Here is a 25670-nt window from a genome sequence, read left to right as displayed (position 1 = left end):
TTCGCTTTTGAAAGTCATGATAGAACTTATTTTACATTTCCTCTTATTGTTGTCCTACCAAAATTTATCACTTACACTTCCCTGCATTAAATTTCACCTGCCATGTGTCTGCCAACTCCAGCAGTTTGTCCATGTCCTCCTGAAGTCTATCATTATTTTCCTCATAGTTCAGAATATTGCCAAGGTTTGTGATTCCTGCCATGCACATCAAATCTAGGCTATTAATGTAGATTGAGAAAAGCAGAGTTCCTTGTCTCATCCCTGGGGGACGTGATTACACTCCCCCAGTCCAAAAAAAAATGGTTCACCATTATTCTCTTCTTCCTGTCACTCAGGCAACTTCATGTCTTTACTGACATGTTTCTTTTATTCCGTGGACTTCAACTTTGCTGGAAAACCTATTCTGAATTTTTCTTTTATACAGAAGGTAGTAAATCAAGGAGAACTCCAAAAGAGTCTCATTACCATGCCTTCTGTCAGGGTTGCCAAGTTATTCAATCATATCTGTGTCAGATCCTGTCCTCAGCTGACACCACCGCACACAAACTCTTCCATATCAGTGTTCCTGGTAGCAATCAGGAGGAACTGACTTTTCCTTTGCTAATTCACTCAAGGTGCTTTTGCACATTATCAAAACAGATGCTTAACAAACTACTAAGTGAGCACCCCATTGTCAGAGATGCTGTCATTTGGAGATGCTAAAGTCACTTGCCTGTTCAGGTGGATGTGCAAGAACTTATTCAAAGTCAAGCATTTGAGTCTTCTTGGTGTCCCAATCAACATTTATCCCCAATTAGCACCTCTAATATAAGATCAGCTGCGTCTGTGCCTTACTGCTGTCTGCAGGTCTGCTGTCTGCAAACTGGCTGCCTAGTTTGCTTATATAAAATGAATGCACTGAAGGTTCAGCACTTTTGATCATTGAGAGGACACAAAAGGGACTGTAGCTACATGTTGTCTTGTGTTTGAGCGTTTTGAGGATAAATAATGCATTTACCATCATCCCAGGACTGCCCAGCTGCCACTGTTCAAAACTATTATTAATTTACAACCGCTAATGCACTGAAGCGTTGGGAAAGCTCAGTATGAGTCAAGTTAGAAACTAGAGACTTGTTTACCAGCAGTAAATGGGTTAAAGTGATGCCCTTGAAAGATAGGTTTTACTCTGATTAACTTAAATGGCAAAAGTAATGATTACTTTGTTGAAGTAGGACGTAAAGAGACCAGGTCCCACACATAACAATTCAACCCTAATCAGGTAATCTGTTTTAGCTATATTGGCCATGAAATTACAAGTACTCCCCTTCTCTTTTTCGACCAGCTCCATGGGATCTTTCACATCCACATTTGCATGCAAATGATGTCTTGTTGTAATGTCTTAGTTGAAAGATGGCACCAACGATAGTGCTGTACTCTCTCGGTAAGGTTTACAGTTTATTTATTAGTATGACAAGTAGGCTTACATTTACACTGCAATGAAGTTACTGTGAAAATCCCCGAGTCACCACACTCCGGCACCTGTTCAGGTACACTGAGGGAGAATTTAGCACGGCCAATATACTTAAACAGCACGCTTTTCAGACTGTGGGAGAAGAGTGGAGCAACCGGAGGAAACCCACACAGACAAGGGCGAGAATGTGCAGACTGTCCACAAACAGTGACCCAAGCTCAGAATCGAATCTGGGTCCTTGACGCTGAGACAGCAGTGCTAACCACTGCGCTGCCCCAGTATCATAACATTCTTATACAAAACCAAGACTCAAGCGGAGTACTGCCACAGTCACTAGAATGCTCCCTAGTTTAAAAGTCTTCATTTATCACACTAGACTAGTGAATGGGTCATGTTACTCCAGGAAAAAACAGATTTTGTGGTGATTTCAAACAATACTAAAAGTGATGAATGAATTAATTGTGTCTGATAACAAAAGTCCTGTCTGTTCTCTCATGTAGACATTACTGATCCCATGGTACAATTTAAAGGACAAAGGAGTCACTAAAATAGATGATCCAGTTATTGTCATGTTGCTGTTGGTGGGACTTTGTTGCGCAGAAATCAACAGCTTTGCAAGCTGCGTAAACATTGCGTTAGGTTAGATATCAGGAGGTTTTCCTTTACGTAGTGTGTTATCAACACTTAGAATAAGTTTTCGACTTGTGTCGCGAGTGCAGATTGACTGATAATGATTAAAAAGGAGTTGGATGAGTTCCTTGCTGTGTCCAATGTAAATGTGTATAAGATAGGTGAGGTTCTAAGTGCATATCTCAAGGCCTCATCTGTAATCTGCCAAACTCATTTGGGTTGTCTAAGGGAATTGGAAAGGAATTCTCAAGATTTTATTCCCCTGAATTGGCCTAGGGACTTTGGAGTTTCTTTTGCTTCTTCCAAGTTCTGAAGCTTAGTTAAGTTGTCGTTTGTGTTTGTAAGTTTCAGATTGTGCTTCTGAATGCAACTGGATAAAATTGCATTTTGTGTAGGTGTTGCTGTCAAAGCAATTTTTACCAATAAAACCTTGTCTTTCACATCTGAAATTGTGTTCTGTCCTCAGTTGCTAAAGATCCTTACCTACTTGGAGGCTTCAGTTTCTTCTTTAGTCCCAGGTAAAATTTCACGGATTTCATAGGTACTTCTCTTTCAGCTTTAATGTTCTGAAAAAGTTATCATTAGTAAGTTGAAAATACCTGGGTCAATAAATGCTTATTAGATCATTAAGGCCGACATTCCCAAAAGAAAGCAAAACCTTGTTCTCATTTGTCATTCCAACCTCTAATTGTCGATGTATGGAAATTGCTAGAACTGTGAATGTATTATTTGGTCCAGTCTCAAAAATGCCATGAAAACTAGGAGAATCTGTGTACGTGCTCATGTGAAAACCAACAGCATCTGTAATAATTTATAGGCCTGTTAGAGTGCAAGTTGTTGAACCAGAGTTGACAAGGAAAGTGGTTAGGTGGCAGCAGTTTTATCTTTCATTAGGCTTTTGACAAAGTCCCACATAAGTGATTAGCGCTAAATCAAAGCACATGGGATTTGGGTAGTGTATTGAAATGGGTAGAAGCTGGTTGCCAGATGGGAAACCAAGAGTAATAATAAACAGGTCTTTCTCCAAATGGCAGGCAGTGACTAGTGGGGTACCGCAGGGATCAGTGCTGGGACCCCAGCTATAAATTATATATTAATGATTTAGATGAGGGAACTAAATGTAATATCTCCAAATTTGAAGATAACACAAAGCTGGATGGGAGAGTGAACTGTGAAGAGGATGCAGAGATCCTTCAGTGTGATTTGGACAAGTTGAGTCAGTGGGCAAATGAATGGCTGATGCAGTATAATTTGGATAAATGCAAGATCCACTTTGTTAGCAAGAACAGGAAGTGGACTACTATCTGAATGGCCATAAATTAGGAAAGGGTTGTGTGCAATGAGACCTGGGTTTCCTTGTACACCAACTGCTGAAGATGAGCATGCAGGTGCAGCAGGCAGTAAAAAAGGCAAACAGTATGTTAGTCTTCATAGCGAGGGGATTTGAGTACAGGAGCAGGAATGTCTTGCCGCAATTACACAGGGCCTTGGTGAGGCCATACATGGAATAGCACATGTATAATCAAAGCACAAGTTGTTAAAATGAGGGAAAACAGCAGGATCACCACGGATGAACAAATGAAGATAAGCCAAATGGCCATCTACAGCTACACCTTGTGAGCTCAATATACACCTGACAACTATTGACCAAATCTGTAATAAGACTCCAATAAACTGTAGCACGATGTGAGCTGAACCGTACCCATCGGAATTTAGAAGAATGAGTGGTGATCTTATTGAAATATGCAAGATCCTGAAGAGACTTTTTTTAGGGTAGATACCAGGAGAATGTTCCAACTTTCCAGGATATCAGAAGAGACTGGAAGAGACTGGGGATACAATTCAAGAATCAGAAATCTACTCTCTAAAATGCAGACAAGGAGAATTTTTCTCAAAAGCTTGTTGGCATGTGGAATTCTCTTTGGCAGAAAGCAGTGGAGGTTGGGTCATTGGATATATTCAAGGCAGACTTAGACAGTTTTTTGATAGACATAGGAGTCAAGGTTTATATAGGGGAGCCACAAAAAAGTGCAGGTGGGACCACAACTACAACCAGATCAGCCATGATCTTATTCAATGGCAGAGTAGGTTCAAAATGTTTGAATCTGAAGGGCTGAATAGCCTACTCCTGTTCCTAAGTTCCAATAGCTAAACCAACTTCTCAACTTCAGCTGGATAGTGTTGAGCCAGGTCAAGAACTAATGAGGTAAAATGCCAATTATAATAAAAGGAAGCAAAAACATCATGGTATGTACAGTCAAAGTGAAGAACTTCCACAGCAGGTAACAACAGAGCTATTCCTAGAATTATTTATTTCCTTCACTTTGGAGTTTCTGCAGGTTCGTAGTAAACAAATTAAGAAACAAACCCCTACACAACAACTGTATTCTTTTTTTCACACGCACACAACCATCAAATGTTCCATCATAAGGAGAAAAAGAACAAAGGAAGCAGCACCAACCAGGAAGGGGGAAAAAGATAACCTCATTAAATTATCAGCTCAATGTCTAGAATCTCTGAAGGAACAGTGCTTCTAGGCAAACCCTTCTTGGTCCTGAGATTATGAGTGATTCTCATTTAGATGTGATTCAATAAAAACATGCTATTCCCATCGACTGTTTTGTGTTTCATCGTTTGAAATAAACATCTTCCTTTTATTTGGTGAATATGCATAATTCTCCTCCCACTGGTTTGCAATTCTATAGTGTTATGGACAGGCGGGGGTTTAATTTAAACAGTGATAATTTCTCCTCTCACCACCTGTCATGGATTTATAGAGCAATACAGTATGGAAATAGCCCTTTGGTTAAACCAGTGCATGCTGACCATGATGCCCTCTCAGCTAGTCCCAATTACCTGCGTTTGACCTAGGACCCTTGGATCCTTTCCCGTCCATGTATTTATCAAAATGCTTTATAAATGTTACTATTGAACCTGCCTCAACCACTTTCTCTGGCAGCTCATTTCATATATGCACCACCCTTTGCGTGAAGAAGTTGCCCCTCAGGTCCCTTTTAAACCTTTCCTCTCTCATCTTAGAGCTATGCGTGCTAGTTTTCAATTTCCCTACCTTAGGGAAATTCATCTTATCTATGTCCCTCATGATTTTATACACTTCAATAAGAACAAAGAACAAAGAGAAGTACAGCACAGGAACAGGCGTTTCAGCCCTCCAAGCCTGTGTCGATCATGATGCCCTAATTATATCAAAAAACCTTCAGCCCTTACTCACTCCATATCCCTCTATTTCCTCTCTATTCATGTATTCATCCAGATGCCACTTAAATGTTGCTAATGTGCCTACCTCTACCACCTCCTCTGACAGCGTGTTCTAGGTACCCACCACCCTCTGCATGAAAAACTTTCCCCCTCTCAACTTGAACCTTCCTTGTAATCCTGGGAAAAAGCCTCCCACTATTTATCCTGTCTATGTCTCTCATAATTTTGTGGACCTCTCTCAGGTCTCCCCTCAGCCCTTGTGTTTCCAGTGAAAACATTTCTAGTTTATTCAACCTCTCCTCATAGCCAACACCCTCAAGGTAAGGCAACATCCTGGTGAACCTTCTTTGCATTTTCTCAAAAGCTTCCATGTCCCTCTGGAAGTGCGGTGACCACAACTGCATGCAAAATTCTAAATGCAGCCTAACCAATGATTTATACAGCTGCAGCATGATTTCCCAAGTCTTGTACGCAATGTCCCGGCTGATGATGGCAAGCATGCCATATGCTTTCTTAGTCACCTTGGCCACTTGTGTTGCCAATTTTGCCACCCCTCATTCTCCTATGTTCCAAGGAATAAAGCCCTAGCCTGGTCAACTGCTCCCTTTCACTCTGGCCCACTACTCCTGGCAACATCGTTGTAAACCTTCTTTGCGTTCTTTCCATTCTTTCCAGTTTATCAATTTCTTTCCCATAACAGGCTGACCAAAACAGCACACAATACTCCAAGTGTGGCTCACCAAGCCCTATACAACTGTAACATAATGTCCCAATTCCTATACTCAGAACCCTTACTGTTGAAGGCCAGTGAGCTAAATGCCTTCCTCACCATTCTGTTCTCCTGTGACGCTGCTTCCAACGAATTATGTACTTGTACTCCTCGGTCCTTCTGTTCCTCAATATTCCTCAGGGTCCTACCCATTCACTGTACAAGTCTTACTCTGGTTTGACTTTCCAAAATGTAGCATCTCACACTTAACTATATTGAAATCCATTTGCCAATCCTGGGCCTACTTCCCTAACTGATCAACTGTAATTTTTGATAACCTTCTTTGCTATCAACGATATCGCCTAATTTAGAATTATCTGTAAACTTACTAACCATGTCTTGAACATTCACATCCAAATCATTTATATAAGTAACAAAGAACAAGGATCCAAACACTGAAGTACACCATTCATCAAAAGCCTCCAGTCTGAGAAACAATCTTCGACCATCACCCTCTGCTTCCTACCATCAAGCCAATATTGAATCCAATTTGAGTTCTCCTTGGATCCAACGCAACCTAAACTTCTAGACTAGCCTTCCACATAAGACCTTGCTAAAGTCAATATAAACAACAGTTACTGCCCTATCCTCATCCATCCTCTTGGTTATCTCTTTGAAAAATTCTAAAAGATTCGTCAAACATGACTTCCCACGCACAAAGCCATGCTGACTATCCCTAATCAGACCTTGACTATCGAAATGTTGGAAGATCCTATCCCTCAGAATGCCTGCCAGTGTTGTCAGGCTCACTGGCCTGAAATTCCCTGGCTTGTCTTTGCCACCCTTCTTAGATAACAGAACAACATTAGCCACCCTCCATTCTTCCAGAACTTACATTGTGCAAAGAGGTGAAGCAAATATCACTGCAAGGGTCTTTGTAATTCTGGCTCAAAAGTTTTTATGTAAAACGGCAATCAATGCAAAATGAATGTACACACCTTCATATCCTTAAAAAGGAGTAGCTTTTCATCCCGCAGGACAAAATAACGCTCCTGAAATTTATTTCCAGATAACAATTTAGATGGTTCTTCTCTCCATTTTAGAATCCCTGCTTTCCCAGAATCTTTGACATTCTCCGCTGTGAAATAGAAAGTGAACCCGCAGTTACTATTCATTCCTGTCCCACACTGGCTAATCTGCTTTGCTGCTTGAAAATACATTGCATTTACATTCGCGGCTGCTGTAACTTCACATACCAGATAAAATTCAAAAACATTAACCCAGAGGCTACCCACTATCAAAAATTAAATATAAAAATGATACTGCTTATTCAGGTGATACGATATTTGGTGATAGACACAACATGGGACAATAAACCTCCAGTGGGAGCAGATTAGAATTTCTATCCAATAATATTGTTAATATTGATATATTTGGGAACAATCACAAAAAATGAAATTAATCTGTTGTCATAATCAGGAGGGATTTTTGGAATTATATTCAAAATATCTATTTTACACTGCCATCTTCACACTGTGGCTTTATTAAATAAAATTCATAGAATAGAAACATAAAACTCTTACAGTGCACAAATTCCTGTGTGCTCTAGTTGGCTATATACTAGATACATCAATGACATTTTCTTCCTTTGGACTCATGGTGAACAATCACTGAAACAACTATATGATGACATCAACAAGTTCCACCCCACCATCAGACTCACCATGGACTATTCTCCGGAATCAGCTGCATTCTTGGACACACGCATATCCATCAAGGACAGTCACCTCATCACCTCACTGTACCGCAAGTCCACAGACAACCTCATGATGCTCCACTTCTCCAGCTTCCACCCTAAACACGTTAAAGAAGCCATCTCCTATGGACAAGACCTCCGTATACACAGATAATCTGCTCTGATGAGGAGGCTTGCAACAGGCACCTCTAGACGCTGAAAGATGCCCTCATAAGGATATGGCGCTTGATGCATCAAGCAACAGTTCTGATGCGCCACAGTGAAAAACTGCACCAACATCCTCAGAAGACAAACATGGGACACGGTGGACAGAGCACCCTTTGTCATCCAGTACTTCCCCGGAGCGGAGAAGCCACAACATCTTCTCCAGAGTCTTCAACATGTCATTGACGAAGATGAACATCTCACCAGGGCCATCCCCACACCACCACTTCTTGCCTTCAGACAACTGCACAACCTCAAACAGACCATTGTTCGCAGCAAACTACCCAGCCTTCAGGAGAACAGTGACCACAATACCACACAACCCTGCCACAGCAACCTCTGCAAGACATGCCGGATCATCGACATGGATGACATCATGTCACGTGAGAACACCATCCACCAGGTACACGGCACATACTCTTGCAACTCAGCCAATGTTGTCTACCTAATAAGATGCAGGAAAGGTTGTCCTGAAGTATGGTACATTGGGGAGAACATGCAGATGCTACAACAACAGATGAATGAACAATCAACAATCACCAGGCAAGACTGTTCCCTTCCTGTTGGCGAACACTTCAGCGGTCATGGGCATTCGGCTTCTGATCTTCGGGTAAGCGTTCTCCAAGGCTGCCTTCACGACACACGACAGCACAGAGTCGCTGAGCAGAGACTGATAGCCAAGTTCCGCACACAAGGATGGCCTCAACCGGGATCTTGGGTTTATGTCACACTATCTGTAACCCCCATGACTTGCCTGAACTTGTAACATCTCACTTACTGACCTACTGGAGACAATGCACATCTCTTTAACTATGCTTAATGCTATCTCCACTCACATTGCCTGCACCTTTAAGACTTGAAAAGCAGATTAGCTGTAAAGACTCACATTCTATAAACTGTGTGAGCCTTTATATGGCCTGTTGGTGAACAGAACTCTCCACTCACCTGACGAAGGAACAGCGTTCCGAAAGCTTGTGGGTTTACTATCAAATAAACCTGTTGGACTTTAACCTGGTGTTGTGAGACTTCTTACTGTGCTCTAGTTAGGAAGCAGTGCAGCAGTGCAGTTGAGTTCTAAGTGAACAGAACAGGCAGGAGGATGCTGGATATTTTTCCCCCTATATTAGTTTCAATTACATTTATTTTGTTGGGAAGACATTTTTGAGAACTAACACAAGCAGAAAAAGAGAGCCTGCTCAAAAAGGAAAGTTGGCTCAGTTTGAGCAGAACAGGACAAGATTTGCTGAACCAAACAGGTGGGCTGACACAGAAAATATCACCATTTGTGTGGCTGACAGGCATGATGAATTACATTATCTTTCTCAAAATGTCTACTCCTTGATCCAGAACTAAAGCTGTCAGCTAAACATTCAGCATACACTCATTTATTTCAGCTGGCCAAATTCAGATCCTTCTGGCTTTTAAGATGTCATTTAGCACATGCCCAAACATTATATCACTGTCACTGCAACATGGAATCCACTTTGTAATTCTCCGTCAAATGTAAGAGTCAGCTATTTGATGTTGCCTCGTGGGTTGAGCTGTTCTAAAGTCCCCAGCTGCTATATTATGAAGAAAATGGTAAAAAGAAAAATAGATTTATATTTATTTATTTCTTTTTAGGACAACTAGATGTCCCAAAGTGCTTTACAGACAATTAACTATCTTTTGAAGCGTTGCCACTGTTATAGTATGGGAAACATTGCAGCCAATGTGTAATCAGCAAATTCCCACAATCAGCTATGTGAACATGATCAGATCATCTATTTTGTGACATTTTCATTGTGGAATAACTATTGGCCAGAACAATGGGGATAATACCCTTGGTCTTCTTCAAATTAGTGCCATGAATTCTTCATCACCAACAACCTGTCCTCGTCCCCCTATGCTGACACTATAGTTAAGAAAGCACACCAACGCCTCTACTTTCTCAGAAGACTAAGGAAATTTGGCATGTCTGCTACGACTCTCTTTTACAGATGCACCATAGAAAGCATTCTTTCTGGTTGTATCACACCTTGGTATGGCTCCTGCTCTGTTCAAGACCGCAGGGAACTACAAAAGATCGTGAATGTAGCCCAATCCATCACGCAAACCAGCCTCCCATTCATTGACTCTGTCTACACTTCCTGCTGCCTCAGCAAAACAGCCAGCATAATTAAAGACCCCATGCATCCTGGACATTCTCTCTTCCACCTTCTTCTGTCAGGAAAAAGATACAAAGATCTAAGGGCACATACCAACAAGTGCTTCTTTCCGGCTGCCATCAGATTCTTGAATGGACCTGTCTTGTGTAAAGTTGATTTTTCTCTATACCCTAGCTATGACTGTAACACTACATTCTGCACTCTCTCGTTCCCTTCTCTATGAACCGTATGCTTTGTCTGTATAGCACGCAAGAAACAATACTTTTCACTGTATGCTAATACATGTGACAATAATAAGTCAAATCAAAGTAAGCGAGCAGTGCCTTGGTTTAAGATGTCATCTGAAATGTGGCACGACTGATGGTGCAGCACTTCCTCAGTACTTCACTGGAGTGTCTGCCTTATTTATTGTGCTCAAATGCTGGAGTGGAAGAGACAAAGTTACAACTTTAAAGGGGCTAGAAGGACAAAGACCTTGAGGTGTATATCCACAAATCTTTGAAGGGGCAAGACAAGTTGAGACTATGAAAAGAAACTTTTGGAATCTTTCACTCCTTAGATAGAAGCACAGGGCTGGTTTCTTGTCTCTTGGAAGCAGGAATAGGGTTGGGAAAGTTGAAATCTTGAAACATTTAATTGCAAAGGGAAAAAGGACTTTCTCTCCCTTCCTACACTACTTTTGTGTGACCTTTTTAGGGGTGGGGAAGGTCTGGACATGTGATTCTGCATGCACTGTTTCTGAGATTGGGGTTATCAAGGTCAGCGGTGCAGAAAATTTGAAATTCTTCACCCAGCTATTTTGAGTGCTGGTGTGGGTTCTGTGAGCTCTAAAATACAACTCGTTGCAGGGTTTGTGACCACTAGTGAGAGTCTGCTGAGAAGTCAGAAACATTCTGACAAATGTGTTAAATATTTTCACAACTTCAATTGCCACTTATTAGATGCAGTATTTTATTGTAGGTGTGTTTTAAATGCAATGATTCATCCCAGAGCTCTTCTTAAAAATGTAAGTTGACCATTCCATGGATCAGCATTGTTTAGGTGTGCTAGATTAGAGTATTTCCCACTGGAGCAAATGCTATAATCCATGCAAAGCTGTATCCAAATGTGCTGGGTGATTTTAAATGTCAAAAGATCTTTAGCTTTGAAAAAATTTGTCCCTTCTTTGAAGGGAAAATAAACCTTCTACTCCATTGATTGACAGACAAGCTACTTTGGCATAAATGCCATCTGCACCTTCAGAAGGCTACTTTTGAATTTGAAAATTAAAAATTCGGAGATCCTATGAGGAGAGGCTGAGGGATTTGGGGTTGTTTTCGCTGGAAAGAAGGCGGCTAAGAGGGGATCTTATTGAAACATATAAGATGATTAGAGGTTTAGATAGGGTGGATAGTGATAGCCTTTTTCCTCTGATGGAAAAATCTAGCACGAGGGGGCATGGCTTTAAACTAAGGGGGGGTAGTTATAGGACAGATGTCAGGGGTAGGTTCTTTACCCAGAGGGTGGTGAGGGATTGGAATGCCCTGCCTGCTGCAGTTGTAAATGCACCTAGTTTGGGGGCGTTTAAGAGGTCTGTGGATAGGTTTATGGACGAAAAGGGATTGGTTTAGGTTAGTGGGTCATTGTTGTTTTTTTTTAACTGGTTGGCGCAACATCGTGGGCCGAAGGGCCTGTTCTGCGCTGTAATGTTCTATGTTCTAAAATATCAATAAACACCATTGTTTAGATTTCCCAGTGTTTGTTATTACAGCTGAGCCTATTCTGAATGCATGTCTGACATTCAAATGCTCAAAAACAATTTATCTCAGCAGGGGGAGGTATCCATATTTTTATTGATAGTTTTAAGAGGCTATAAAAGGATTACCTATCTTTGAAATGCTTAGTGAAACAGATGTCTATTCATTTTTACACCAGATTGAACACTTGAAAGCATTTGCATTTTCTGAATGGCCTTTATAAATGAGTTTTTTTCCCAGTGTAAACTGTCTCTGAATGAGAGCTCTATTGCTCGAAGTTTTTTTTTAAATATGTGCTTTAAAGACATCCTGTGGTCTGTCCATAGTGGACACTGCGAGCATGCCTTTAGAGGATACATAAAGGGACATGGGAGATACAAGGAGGCTTGGGGAATCTAAGCGGGAATGAAGGAACTGGGTCTCATGAGAAAAAAGAAAAGGGATTTGGGAGTCTAAGTGTGAATAAGGGTTATAGTGTGATCTGCAATATATCAGGGGACATGGAGTTGGGTGGAAGGTGTGGGGCAAGGTTTATGGGGCGTAAGGAGTCAGCTGTTGTATTTAGAAAGACGTCAAGCCTTGGGATATATTCTCACAAGGATGACGAAGCTCCTACATGTGGACTGACTATAGAAGCAGGGCATGTTCCCTTCAGGACAGATAACGTTAAGCGAAGTTTTAATACAGGTCTTCAAAACTTTGAAGGATTTTCATTGTTTCTCTTCTTTCATTCTATATCCACTGGCTAAATGGTGAAGGTGCGTGTAACATGGTGGCTAGCGCTGCTGCCCCACAGTGCCAGGGTTCGATTCCCAGCTTGGATCACTGTCTGTGTTGAGTTTGCATGTCCTCCCCGTGTCTGCGTGGGTTTCCTTTGGTTGCTCTTATTTCCTCCACAGTCCGAAAGACTTGCCAGTTAGGTGCACTGAACCGAACAGGGACCAGACTGTGGTGACTAGAGGAATTTCACAGTGACTTCATTGCAGTGTTAATGTAAGCCTTAACTGGAACTAATAAATAAACTTTTACTTTAACTAGAGGAAGCAGATTTAAGATAATTGGTGAAAGAACAGATGGAAACCTTTTAAGGAGGAGTTAGATTTTTAATTGGTAATTGGTTGAAAGATTATGTGGAGAAAGCAGGAAATGGGGATTAGCAGCTTATGAGCAATGATTGAATGGCAGATTGGACTCGATGGGCCAAATGGCCTGATTCTGCTCCTATATCTTATGAACTTTTAAATGTGAACTGGATGAATGAGAAGTAAAACTTTACAGAGATGTGGGTAAAGAGCTGGGGAAGGGATTAATAACTCTTACAGAAAATTGACACAGGCTCAATAGGCTGACCGCCCCTTCTATGTTGCACCCTTCTGTGGCCTGGATATTAAAAGAGGCGAGTCATGTGGATGGACTGAGGGAGAAAGACAGAGTTTCAGACAGGACACCTGTAAATGTTCACAGCTTGGAGCTTTTTGGCTCCAATGTGGGAGTGGGGGGCAGGTTTCCTGTGGCCTGGGGAACCTAGTTGCTCAATGCAAAATTTCCAAAGTAGGTTCCATCAGAGGCAGCCAGGTTCCTGAAAATATTTAATATGTCAACCAGCCTCCTGAAAGGGGGTTGGCTGGTCATTCTTTGTCCCCTCTCCATAAAACCTGGAAGTGGGCAGATTAGGGTTAAGTATTTTTTTCAATCCACCTGCTTTTGGGTACTAATGATACTGTAGCATTGTTGACTGTCTATGTTTCTAACTGTTCTCGGGGGAAAAAAAAGTGTTAGATCATTCAAGGATTCATAAACACCCACTCAAATTTTAGTCGGCAACAAAATACATTTAAGTTACATCCACATCAAATTTATGCCATGTGAATGTATCTTCTTTTCTACAGCAGTAGTCATATTATGATTTCTTCAGCTAATTACACAGTTTTCTCATTTAAAACTGCTTTCAAAAATGTCATTGGAAAGCATTTAGATTTCCTTTCCTGTTCTTTTGGTTTACCTCTATGTTAATTTTGAATATTTTCTCTACACAGAAAATGCTAATGACATTATTCCAGCATCTGTTTTGGTGAATAAATTGAACAGCAATGTTGAGTTAAAATGAGCTGCTGGACAGAGAAGCCAATTTTTAAAAAGGCAGATAAAGACCTAGGTTCAGATTAGCTTCTCTGGTACTTTCTCCTCCTTTCAGCTCCCCACCTTGTCTAATCACTCATCAATTGTTCTAAATTCTCATTCTCTACCATGCTCCAAGGTAAAATAAAAATATTCTCATCAGGATATCTTCATCTTTTTTCTTCCCTCAGGCTACGCACTGACTAACTTCTCATCCACAGTGATTTCAAACTCCTCAATTCATCTTGTTCTCACTCCTGAGTTCACTGCCTTCTAATCCTCCTTATATCTCTATCTCCATGTAAACTCCCCAATACAGATTTCACAGTTACACTCTTGGGGTGGGATCTTTCAGCCGTGCTCGCCCCGATACCAAAAAATCCCGCCCAAAGTCAACGGATCTTTCCATGGTCCACTCCTTGTTCGCTACAATTCCCGTGTTGGGCGGAATGGGAGAATTTGCCTCTTGATCTTACCACCTCAGGTGGTTTTGCTGCTCCTATTAAAATTCAAGGATATAGGACAAGTGCAGGAAGATGGGGTTAGTACACCTCTAGTGGTGGGTATTGGCAGTGCAGACCTGATGGGCCGAAGGGCCTTTTCTGCACTGCCTGACTCTACGGCCCTATTGTTTCAATCACAGATAAGGGCATTTACAGTCATTTCCTTTTATTACTCTCTACCAACATTTCCTCCCATATCCAACCGTTACCGTATCCATTCATAGAATAAGGTCTCCTCCAAATCATTTAAAGGTTATGGCGAGCGGGCAGGTACGTGGAGCTGAGTCCAAGCCATGATCTTATTGAATGGCAGAGCAGGCTCAAGGGGCCAGATGGCCTACTCCTCATTCTTATGTTCTTATTTACATCAGCACTTTCAAAAAGCTGACTGTCTAGCCTTTGGTCCTCTATTTCCCCCAATGGCCAGGATACTGTGCCTGCGTTCACCACCAGCGAGATCTTCTTTTCAGATTCCAACCCCACCATACCATCCACTCACATTGATATCTTCCTCATGTCACATTGATGGGGTTTACAACAGCTTCTTAAAAACAGGAACCAGGCAGAGGGAAATGGCCGGGGTACACAGGTCTAATCTCTGCAGTCCTGCCATATCCAACCGTGAATGGTGGTGGACAATTGAAAAACTCACTGGAGGAGGGTCCACAAATATCTCCTTCCTCAATGATGGAGGAGTCCAGCACATTGATACAAAAGAGAAGACTGCAACACTCACAGCAATTTTCAACCAGAAATGCCAAGTGGGTGATACATCTCAGCCTCCTCTGGAGGTCCACAGCATCACAGATGTCAGTCTTCAGCCAATTTGATTCATTCCCAATTAATATCAAAAAATGGCTGAAGGCATTTGACACAGCCTAAGCTATGAACCCCAATAATAATCAGGCAATAATTCTGAAGACTCATGCTCTAGAACCAGTCATGCCCCTAATCAGGCTGTTCCAAGCCAAGCTACAGCACTGGCATCAACCCATCTGCTGCTGAAACCCTCATTTGTGCCTTCATCATCCTTTGATTTGACCATCTCTTTCATTCCTGGCTGATCTTCATCAGCAGCAGATGCACTGAGGGGTAAAATGGAGTGATATCATGGAGGTGAAAACAGGCGGTCTAGGTGATGGTTTGAATAAGTGGTCAGAAATTCATCTCAGGGTCAAATGTGACAGTAAAGTTGCTAACAGTCTGGTTTAGTCTCTAACAGCCCTTATAAACTAGAGGCTATTAAAAACTCTGCTGCCTATGACTTAACTCGTACCAAACATGTTTACCTGTCACCCCTGTGCTGACTGACCTATATTGGCTCCCAATTAAGCAATACATTGATTTTAACATTTTCATCTTTGTTTTCAAATCCCTCCATGGCATTGTCCTTCTCTGTAATCTCCTCCAATCCCAACCTCCAAAATATTTCCCCTTAACCAATTCTAGCCTCTTGATTAGCCCTGATTTGAATCACTGGTGAACATACCTAGACCCTTACCGTTAGAATTCTGTTGTTACCTTGCTTTCCTCCTTCAAAATTCCCCTTAAAAATCTAGCTCTTTGATTAAGCTTTTAGACACTGCCTAATATCTCCTAATGTGCTTTGCTGTAATATCTTGTTTCATAACATTCCTGCGAAGTATCTGGGTGTTTTATTGTATTTATATTGGACCTTTTAAGGTAAGTTGTGATTGCTAAGTTCAAGGATATCTTGCGATAGTTGTTTTCATAGTGCTGAACATAAAAATCTAATGTTCCTCAGATATCAAACAATGATTTACAATGAAATATGCATGTGTAACATTAAAATACATGCAATTAAGAATTACAAATGTACAAAAAGGATGTAAATATTAATTATTCATTCCTTTCAATGCTAAATTTTGAAAAACTGTCGCTGCCAGCCATTAAATTAAACTACATTTAAGATTTCTAAATAAATTCATAGACACAAACTTAATGAATAAAATACTGTTCATCATTACAGAGGCATTCAAACATGGAGATGGAGACAGCCATGCAGTTCTTGACATCCCAGTGCTACAGAATAGTACTCAATTCTGCTGACAGCAATGTTCTCAACTCTGTAGGTTGGCTGTATATCTGCATTACTGAGACCCAACCATTTTCCATTTCTCTACATTTTATTTGACAGGCACGATTATGAAGCTGCTGCGATATCAGTTTGGTTGGTGAAAGACCTTTGATGAAAAAAGATTTTATAGCCAACATCTTCAGTAGTACCGTTCCCATCACTGATAAAGTCCCTATATTTCTATGAATACATCAAGTGAAAATGAAACTACATGGTTTTAAATGGCTATCAAAGTATTTATTACATATTCTTTGCAACCTGCTTTATCTTTCTCTTTAAAAAAGCTTTGATAACCGTTCAGAATGTCCACAGACATCACCACAGATAGAGCAATGAATCAGAGAAATGTTTTAGAATATGAGCTATAACATTGTCAGAAAATGCTTTATATTGTCCAGACCAAAAATGGACCAATATGTTAAAATCACTCTTTAGTAATGTGGAAGATGTTATATTTCTTAGTGCTGTATATTTGCTGAAAAAAACTGTTGCATTCTTAACATATAAAAACAATTGCAGGGTACAATTGATAGAAACTTAGGGATCATGTAAGTGAGGTACAGATTGGGATGTGGATCGGAAACAGAAATATACATTAAAACTTCTGATATTTTATTGAGAGCATTAAAATCAACAAGGAGGAATGTTTTGGTGAGGCATATATACAACAGCTAATCCAAAATCACCTGTTTGTGTCTCTGAAGTTAGAAGAACTACCTGTCGTGTATTCCAGTAAACAAACATTGTGCCACAACACAATAAAGAACATCCCTTCATGTTTGATCAATAGCACTGCCACTGAATTCAATATCCAGTCCCGTCACAGTGCTAGCTAGAAAATGCATTGTGACAATTCACCAGCATGTCCAACCCCGACAACCTGCTCCGCCAAGAACAGGGGGATATTACCTCCAATCCATCTCCAAGTTGCACAACACCCCAACTCAGACACATATTGTGAGTTTTCATCTCCGTTTCAAGATCCAAGCACTTGGTACTCAATTATCATAACCACAAGGTCTTCAACAGTATTGGAGGAGGGCCAGTATGACCTTCCGAGGGCCACCAAGTATAGCCAATAAATGGAACTTCATTCAAGTTTCTCATGTTACAAACGGAGAGGAGGATTGTTGTAAGCACACATTAAAAATGTTTCCTTAAAAGGCAAATTAGGTGCATGCTTAATTAGTAGAATGCTGGAAGCAGAATTCCAATATCCTGTTAGCAAAACCGGTTTCAGTTCACCACTAACACTTAAGTAAAAATGACATCCATTAACAGTTCTGTTCCAGATGTGTGTGTAACGGTCTGGTTTCAATCAAAACAAGAAAAAATTGACATTCATACCAAGGTACTTTTTGATGGCTTTTGCTGCTGGAAACTGTTTTATGATCAGGTGAGCAGATTCAGGCTCAGGCAGTGTGCTCCACTGGAGAACCTGGTCCAGAACATTCTCTTTGTAGTGTAGCACTCGCTCTGTGGAAGACAAAATGCAAAGCATTAGCATAAAGTTACACACAATAGTAATTGTTGAAAATACTAACATCACATTTATTCCTTCATAAGCTTCAAAATGAGTCAAACTAAGGGCATATAATTATGCTATAAATTCATCAAATGGTTTTTACAATATTAGTCATAATTTTTATAGGTAATTTCTCCCAACAATCCCTCAAATGTATGATTCATCATCCTTTGGTAAAATGCGTCACTGTTTAGCCACTTGAAAATTAATTGCATCCATCCAACAATTACTTCAGATCCCTTTGACTGTGTTATATTTTAAAATTACTCATCGCTTAGACTGAATTTCTTGATGTCAGATAAGTTGCTGTAGAACATAGAACAGTAGAACACAGGGAAGGCCCTTCAGCCCACGATGTTGTGCTGAATGTGATGCCAAATTAAAGCAATCCCTTCTGCCTGCCCTTGGTCCATATCCCACTATTCCTTGCATATTCATATGCTTATCTAAAAACCCCTTAAATGCCCGATCATATCTGCCTCCACCACCGCATCTGGCAGCACATTCCAGACACCTACCACTCTGTGTAAAAAAAACTTGCACCTCACATCTCCTTTGAATTTTCCTCCTCTCACCTTAAGTGCATAACCCCAAGTATTAGACACTTCAACTTTGGGAAAAAGACACTAACTGTCAACCCTATCGATGCCTCACATAACATTACAGACTTCCCCCTCAGCATCTGCTGCTCCAGACCTAGTTTGTCCAGGCTCTCCTTATAGCTCATAACCTCAAATCTGGGCAGCATCCTGGTAAACCTCTTCTGCATCTTCCCCAAAGCCTCTGCATCCTTCCTGTAATGTGGCAACCAGAACTGAACGCAATACCCTAAGTGAAGTCTAACCAAAGCTTTATATAGCTGCAACATGACATCCTGACTCTTGTACTCAATGCTCCGAACAACAAAGGTAATCATGCCATATGCCTGCTTTACCACTCTATCTATTTGGCCACTTTCAGGGAACTATGGACTTGAACCCCAAGATCCCCCTGTACATCAATGCTGTTCAAGGTCCTACCATTAACCGCATACTTATCCTTAACATTTGATTTCCCAAAGTGCAGCATCTTGCCAGGATTAAATCCATCTGCCATTTCTCTGCCCATATCTGCAGCTGATCTATATCTGTCTGTATCCTTTGACAACCTTACACTATTCACAACTCCACCTACCTTTGTGTCATCTGCAAACTTACTAAACCATCCAACTATGTCTTCATCCAAGTCATTTATATACATGATAAACAGCAGAGTCCCAGTAGGGACCCCTGCAGAACACTACTAGTCACAGACCTCCAGCCAGAAAAACACCCTTCCACCACTACTCTCTGACTTCTATGGGCAAGCCAATTCTGAATCCAAGTGGCCAAGTCACAGTAGATCTCATGCATCTTAATCTTCTGGATAAGCCCACCATAACAAACCTTGTCGAAAGCATTACTAAAATCCATGTAGACAACATCCACTGCTCTACCCTCATCAATCACCTTCATCATCTCCTCAAAACAAGACATGACTCGCCCCACACAAAGCTATGTTTTTCCAAAAGCGCATAAATCCTATAGCTAAGAATCTTCTCCAATAGTCTCCCAACCACCAATGTGAGCCTCATTGGTCTATAATTTCCTGGATTATCCCTTTTTTCTTTCTTTTCTATGTTGAATGTCTATTTCTAATTTCAGCTTAGAAGTACCAACTGAAGTGTGCACTGGGTCATGATCACTACGAAGCAGACTGGGATTACTCTGTAGCAGACAGGGATGATTCGGTATGAGGGGTAATGTCCCAGCCTCAGAGCCAAAATTCTGGGTTCAATTCCCACTCCACACTTGACGACCATGGAAGATGCTTTCATAGGGTGGCCAAACAGGTTGTGTATCAACCTGTAAATCCTTGCAGTAAACTGGTGGCTGCTGGTCAGAGCTGGAGAGCTTCCTGGTCAGCCACACTGCAGAAGGCAACAGCAAATCACCACAGTGATTCGTTCTATATAATCATGGACCAACCCAACCGAAGTCCATGGTTGTCAACACCCTCTTTGGGCATGATACCTGAAAGAGAAGGAGTATCCTACCAAGCTCTCCGTTCTCTATAACTTCAAATGTTGCCCAAACAACCTTCTCATCTGCAACAATGTTCCTCATTTCAAGAACAATGTGAGTTAATTCCTCTGCTGTCATGGTTGGAGATACCTGTGAACCATGATGTGAAAAAAAGCGTTAATTTCAAATAAAATCACACAATGCTGCAAAAATGGGAACATGATGAAAACATCTGAAACTGGTTTAAATTAATCCAAAATTATAACAAATCTGATAAATACGCAGCAACTGAAATGCGTTGGGGAGGTGACGGATTGGGTCTGGCCGTTTACAGCAAGTGGGGTCGTTTCGGTTGGGGCAGTATTGGGGGGCAGGGTTCCTCTGTGGGGGTCAAGGGTGAGGGTGGTTGGGGGGATGCCTGGTTTGGGTCTTTCAAATGGTTACCCTGGAGTTTGAAGTCATATTTTTACTTCCAATTCTTTCAAAGTGACTATCGGAGTAAAACCTGGCAGAAACATCAGAAGTTAATGATTTAAATCGCTTTGTTGAATGGTTCCTAGCCCAACGCAATTGTCCAGGGGAAGTTAGTGCTTCTGGACAATTTCTGGGTTAAGCCTTATGGGGGAACTTCCAAGAGGGATTCCCTAGTGCATCATTGGGGTACCGCCCAAATCTTATACTGGAGAGCCAGGAAATTGTGTGTTTGGCTCATCATTGCCCTCTGAAGGATGTCATTCAATTTATTAGATTGCTACTCAGCAGTACAAGTAGACAAAGTTAATCAGGGATGGGCAGGCTCCAGCTTTGTCAGCAACAACCACACCCTGAGAATAACTTAGAGAAAACATTACTGATGAAAATCCTAGCTCATTTAGAAGTTGTGACAATATTGTTACTTATGTGAAAGCTTTGCATTTCTTTGTTGCTAACTGATGATTTTCTGCTAAGGAACCAAGGAACATTTCTGACTCTTTTGTTTTGCATGACTGCAAATTTCCTTGACGTAAATGTGAAAATAAATTTTGTACGATCAGCATGAACGACGCAAAGAATGATGCAAGATGCAGGGCTGAGTCACCATTCTGTGCCTCCCTAATTATGGAGAAAGTTTGACTAACCAGCTGGTGTTGAAGTGAACATGCATCCTGTTCAACTTCAGTAAGCTCCAGGAGTTCTGGAAACTTCGACAGTAATAAAACTGTACAAGCAGCTTTGCACCAACTGTGCGCATTCTTGGAAACTATTTCCAGTGCTTTGAGGTAAAAGTTAATTAAGTCCAATTAAGCAATGGTGCATTTCAAAGTGAAGAAACCAAGAGATAGAATGCTCTATGGCTAGACTGAAGATTTCACACTATTACCATATACCTACCCTAATTATGCAGCAACAATCAGGCTCCTTGTTCCCCACGTATACTTCAATGATCAGGGTCCCATTGCCTGCAACCTAAAGAAAACATTTTCTAGACACTTCACATTTTCTCAGTGATAAATAATACTTCTTTTGACAATTTAGAATTTCTAACAGGCAATAGCTTTCAAAAGATACTTTTTTTTTACTTGTATGTTATAGCATGCCATATATTTTGGATTGACTGTAATTGAGTAGTTTTTGTGATTGCAAATCTGCTAAGGCAAAAAAATTCAAAAATATCAGCAAGTTTACAAATTTCCCCTGCTCAATCACACAACAGGTCTTGCCTTATTGCTGAAACTCAGGAAGGGAGCAGATTCCCAGAACAATGGATCAATTGCTTTATCTTTCATTCATTTGGGATAAACCAGTGAAAGGTTGCTAACATTTTAATGTTATTTTCACACCAAGAACTTGAGCATTTTGAGCAATAGAAGGCGGCCATTGAGCCCCTTTTCCACAGCTCACACCAGCAACAAATATTGTTGCTTCTTCAGTGATAACTCATAATGGTCAGCTCAAAACAATAAACACTAGCAGCCACTAAGAGGAATAATTCAATGCAATTGAACAAGACAATGAAGTTTTCCAACAATAGCAGTCCATTAAGCAAATTAACATTGAATTACAATTTCACACTACAAGCATATCATGCTGTTAATGCTCATATTATTGAAAGAATGTGGTCATGTGGTTAACACTACTGTTTAATAAGGCATTCACACAAACAATAAAGGACTCTTAAGTGCAGAAAAAGATTTACTAGGATGTTACCGGGACTTGATGGTTTGACTTATAAGGAGAGGCTGGATAGATTGGGACTTTTTTCTCTGAAGAGTAGGGGGCTGAGGGGTGATCTTATAGAGGTCTATAAAGTAATGAGGGGCAAAGATCAGCTAGATAGTTAATATCTTTTCCCAAAGGTAGTGGAGTTTAAAACGAGAGGGCATAGGTTTAAAGTGAGAAGGGAGAGATACAAAAGGATTCAGAGTCAATTTTTTCACACAGAGGGTGGTGAGTGTCTGGAACAAGCTGCCAGTAGCAGTAGTAGAAGTGGGTACAACCATGTATTGAGTAGCAGAGGTGAGAACAATTTTGTCTTTCAAAAAACATTTAGACAATTTCATGGGTAAAGAACAAAGAAAATTACAGCACAGGAACAGGCCCTTCAGCCCTCCAACCCTGCAGCAATCATGCTGCCCGAATTAACTAAAACCCCCTATCTTTCTGGGGACCATATCCTACATTCCCATCCTATTCACGTATTTGTCAAGACGCCCCTTAAAAGTCACCAACATATCCACTTCCATTACCTCCGCTGGCAGCGAGTTCCAGGCAACCACCACCCTCTGTGTAAAAAAAACCTGCCTCGCACATCTCCTTTAAACCTCGTCCCTTGCATCTTAAACCTATGCCCCCTAGTAATTGACTCTCCCACCCTTGGCAAAATCTTCTGACTATCCACTCTGTCCATGTTTCTGATAATCTTGTAGACTTCTATCAGGTCACCCCTCAACCTCTGTCGTTCCAGTGGGGACAAATCAAGTTTCTTCAACCTGTCTTGATGGCTAATGCCCTTCATACTGGCAACATCCTGGAAAATCTTTTCTGTATCCACTTCAAGGCCTCCACATCCATCTGGTAGTGTGGCGACCAGAATTGAACACTATATTCCAAGTGTAGCCTGACTAAGATTCTATAAAGCTGCAGCTTGACTTGCCAATTTTTAAACTCAAAATCCCGGTCGATGAAGACAAGCATGCCATATGCCTTCTTGACTACCTTCTCCACTTATGTTGCCACTTTCAGGGGCCTGTGTACCTGCACACCCAGATCCCTTTGCCTATCAATACCCTTAAGGGTTCTGCCATTTACTGCATATTTCCTATCTGTATTAGGCCATTCAAAATGCATTACCTCACATTTGTCTGGATTAAACTCCATCTGCCACTTCTCCGCCCAAGTCTCCAACCAATCTATGTCCTGCTTTATCCTCTGATGGTCCTCATCACTGTCCGCAAATCCACCAACCTTTGTGTCATCCGCAAACTTACTAATCAAACCAGTTACATTTTCCTCCAAATCATTTATATATTTATTACAAACAGCAGAAGTCCCAGCACTGATCCCTGAGGAATGCCACTTGTCATAGCCCTCCTTTCAGAAACATACCCTTTCACTGCTACCCTCTGTCTTCTTTGAATAGCAGATTAGCTGTAAAGACTCGCATTCTAACGAGTATTCTGTAAACTGTGTGTGCCTTTATATGCCCTGTTTGTGATCAGAACTCTCCACTCACCTGTCAAAGGAACAGCGTTCCGAATAGCGTTTACTACCAAGTAAACCTGTTGGACTTTAACCTGGTCTTGTGAGACTTCTTACTGTGTTTTCCTTCTTTGACCGAGCCAGTTTTGTATCCACCTTGCCAGCTCACCTCTGATCCCACGCGACTTCACATTCTGCACCAGTCTGCCATGAGGGACCTTGTCAAAGACCTTACTGAAGTTTATGTAGACAACATCCACTGCCCCACCAGTCTGCCATGAGGGACCTTGTCAAAGACCTTACTGAAGTTTACGTAGACAACATCGACTGCCCCACCCTCATCAATCATCTTCATCATTTCTTCAAAAAACTCAATCAAGTTATTGAGACATGAGCTCCCCTTCACAAAACCATGTTGCCTCTTGCTAATACGTCCACTTATTTCCTGTCTCGAAGACTCCTCTCTAATAATTTCCCTACCACTGATGTAAGGCTCACTGGCCTGTAATTACCTGGATTATTCTTGCTATCCTTCTTAAACAAAGGAACAACATTGGCTATTCTCCAATCCTCTGGGATCTCTCCTGTAGCCAGTGAGAATACAAAGATTTCTCTCAAGGCCCCAGCAATTTCCTCCCTTGCCTCTCAGTATTCTGGGGTATATCCAATCAGGCCCTGGGGACTTGTCTACCTTAATGTTTCTCAAGAACCCAAATACCTCCTCCTTTCTGATCTCAACATGACTCAAACTACCTACACACCCTTTCCCAGACTCATCATCCACCAAGTCCTTCTCTTTGATGAATGAATACGCAAAGTACTCATTTAACACCTCACCCTTTTCCTCTGGCTCCATGCATAGATTCCCTCCCCTATCCTTGAGTGGGCCAGCCCTTTCCCTGGCTACCCTCTTGCTCTTTATATATGTATAAAAAGCCTTGGGATTCTCCTGAACCCTTCTGGCCAATACTTTTATATGACCCCTTTTAGTTCTTCTTACTCCTTGCTTAAGTTTCTTTCTACTTTCCTTGTATTCCACACTTGCTTCGTGTGTTCCCAGTCTCCTAGCTTTGACAAATGCTTCCTTTTCCTCTGTGACTAGGCTCACAATATCTCTCATTATCCAAGGTTCCCAAGATTTGCCTTATTTATCCTTCATCCTTACAGGAATATGTTGGTCCTGAATCCCTATCAACTTGCACTTGAAAGCCTCCCACATGTCGGATGTTGATTTGCCCTCAAACATCTGCCCCCAATCTACATACTTCAGTTCCTGCCTAATATTGTTGTAATTAGCCTTTCCCCAATTTAGAACCTCACCTGAGGACTACACTTTACCCATCAGTACCGTAAAGTTTACTGAATTGTGGTCACTGTTCCTGAAATGCTCCCTTACTGAAGTGTCAATCACCTGGCCGGACTCATTCCCTAATACCAGATCCAGTATGGGTAAGATGGGTATAGAGGGACATGGGCCAAATGCAGGCAATTGGGTCTAGCTTAGTGGTAAAAGCTGGGCGGCCTGGACAAGTTGGGCCAAAGGGCCTGTTTCCATGCTGTAAATCTCTATGACGCCATAAATGATTAGTGGGGAAGCTGGAATGCTTTTGTTATAGGTTATTAAAAATATGCATTTTTAGACAGATTAAAGTATAGTATATAGATGAATTAAATGTAAATTCATTCATTTCAAAACAATCAGCTTTTTGCAAACTCAGGCAATTTTTTCCCGAATTTGTTTTTTTTCACTATTTTTGCTTTTGGAATGTGGGTAACATTGGCAAGTCTACATTTAATGTACATAAAAAAAAACCCCATAGAATCCTGACAGTGAGGGAGGAGGCCACTTGGCCCA

General features: G+C 41.2%; 1 protein-coding gene across 1 annotated transcript in view; it reads right to left on the bottom strand.

Moving 5' to 3' along the window:
• Nucleotides 1-25670, bottom strand: part of arap2 (ArfGAP with RhoGAP domain, ankyrin repeat and PH domain 2) — a 338594-nt gene that overhangs the window by 20770 nt on the left and 292154 nt on the right. The window contains exons 25-29 of the mRNA XM_080189086.1: nt 21509-21583; nt 20170-20287; nt 17918-18046; nt 7007-7146; nt 2564-2646 (exon numbers count right to left, since the gene is read on the bottom strand). Coding sequence (XP_080045212.1) covers nt 2564-2646; nt 7007-7146; nt 17918-18046; nt 20170-20287; nt 21509-21583 — 545 coding nt within the window. The remainder of the gene's footprint in view (nt 1-2563; nt 2647-7006; nt 7147-17917; nt 18047-20169; nt 20288-21508; nt 21584-25670) is intronic.

This window comes from Carcharhinus amblyrhynchos, chromosome 1 (genome assembly GCF_965287045.1).
Source record: "Carcharhinus amblyrhynchos chromosome 1, sCarAmb.v2.hapA, whole genome shotgun sequence".
In the NCBI taxonomy this organism is placed as follows: Eukaryota; Metazoa; Chordata; class Chondrichthyes; order Carcharhiniformes; family Carcharhinidae; genus Carcharhinus; species Carcharhinus amblyrhynchos.
Note: the sequence above shows the minus strand (reverse complement) of the source record. Positions and strands in the feature narration are given on the sequence as shown.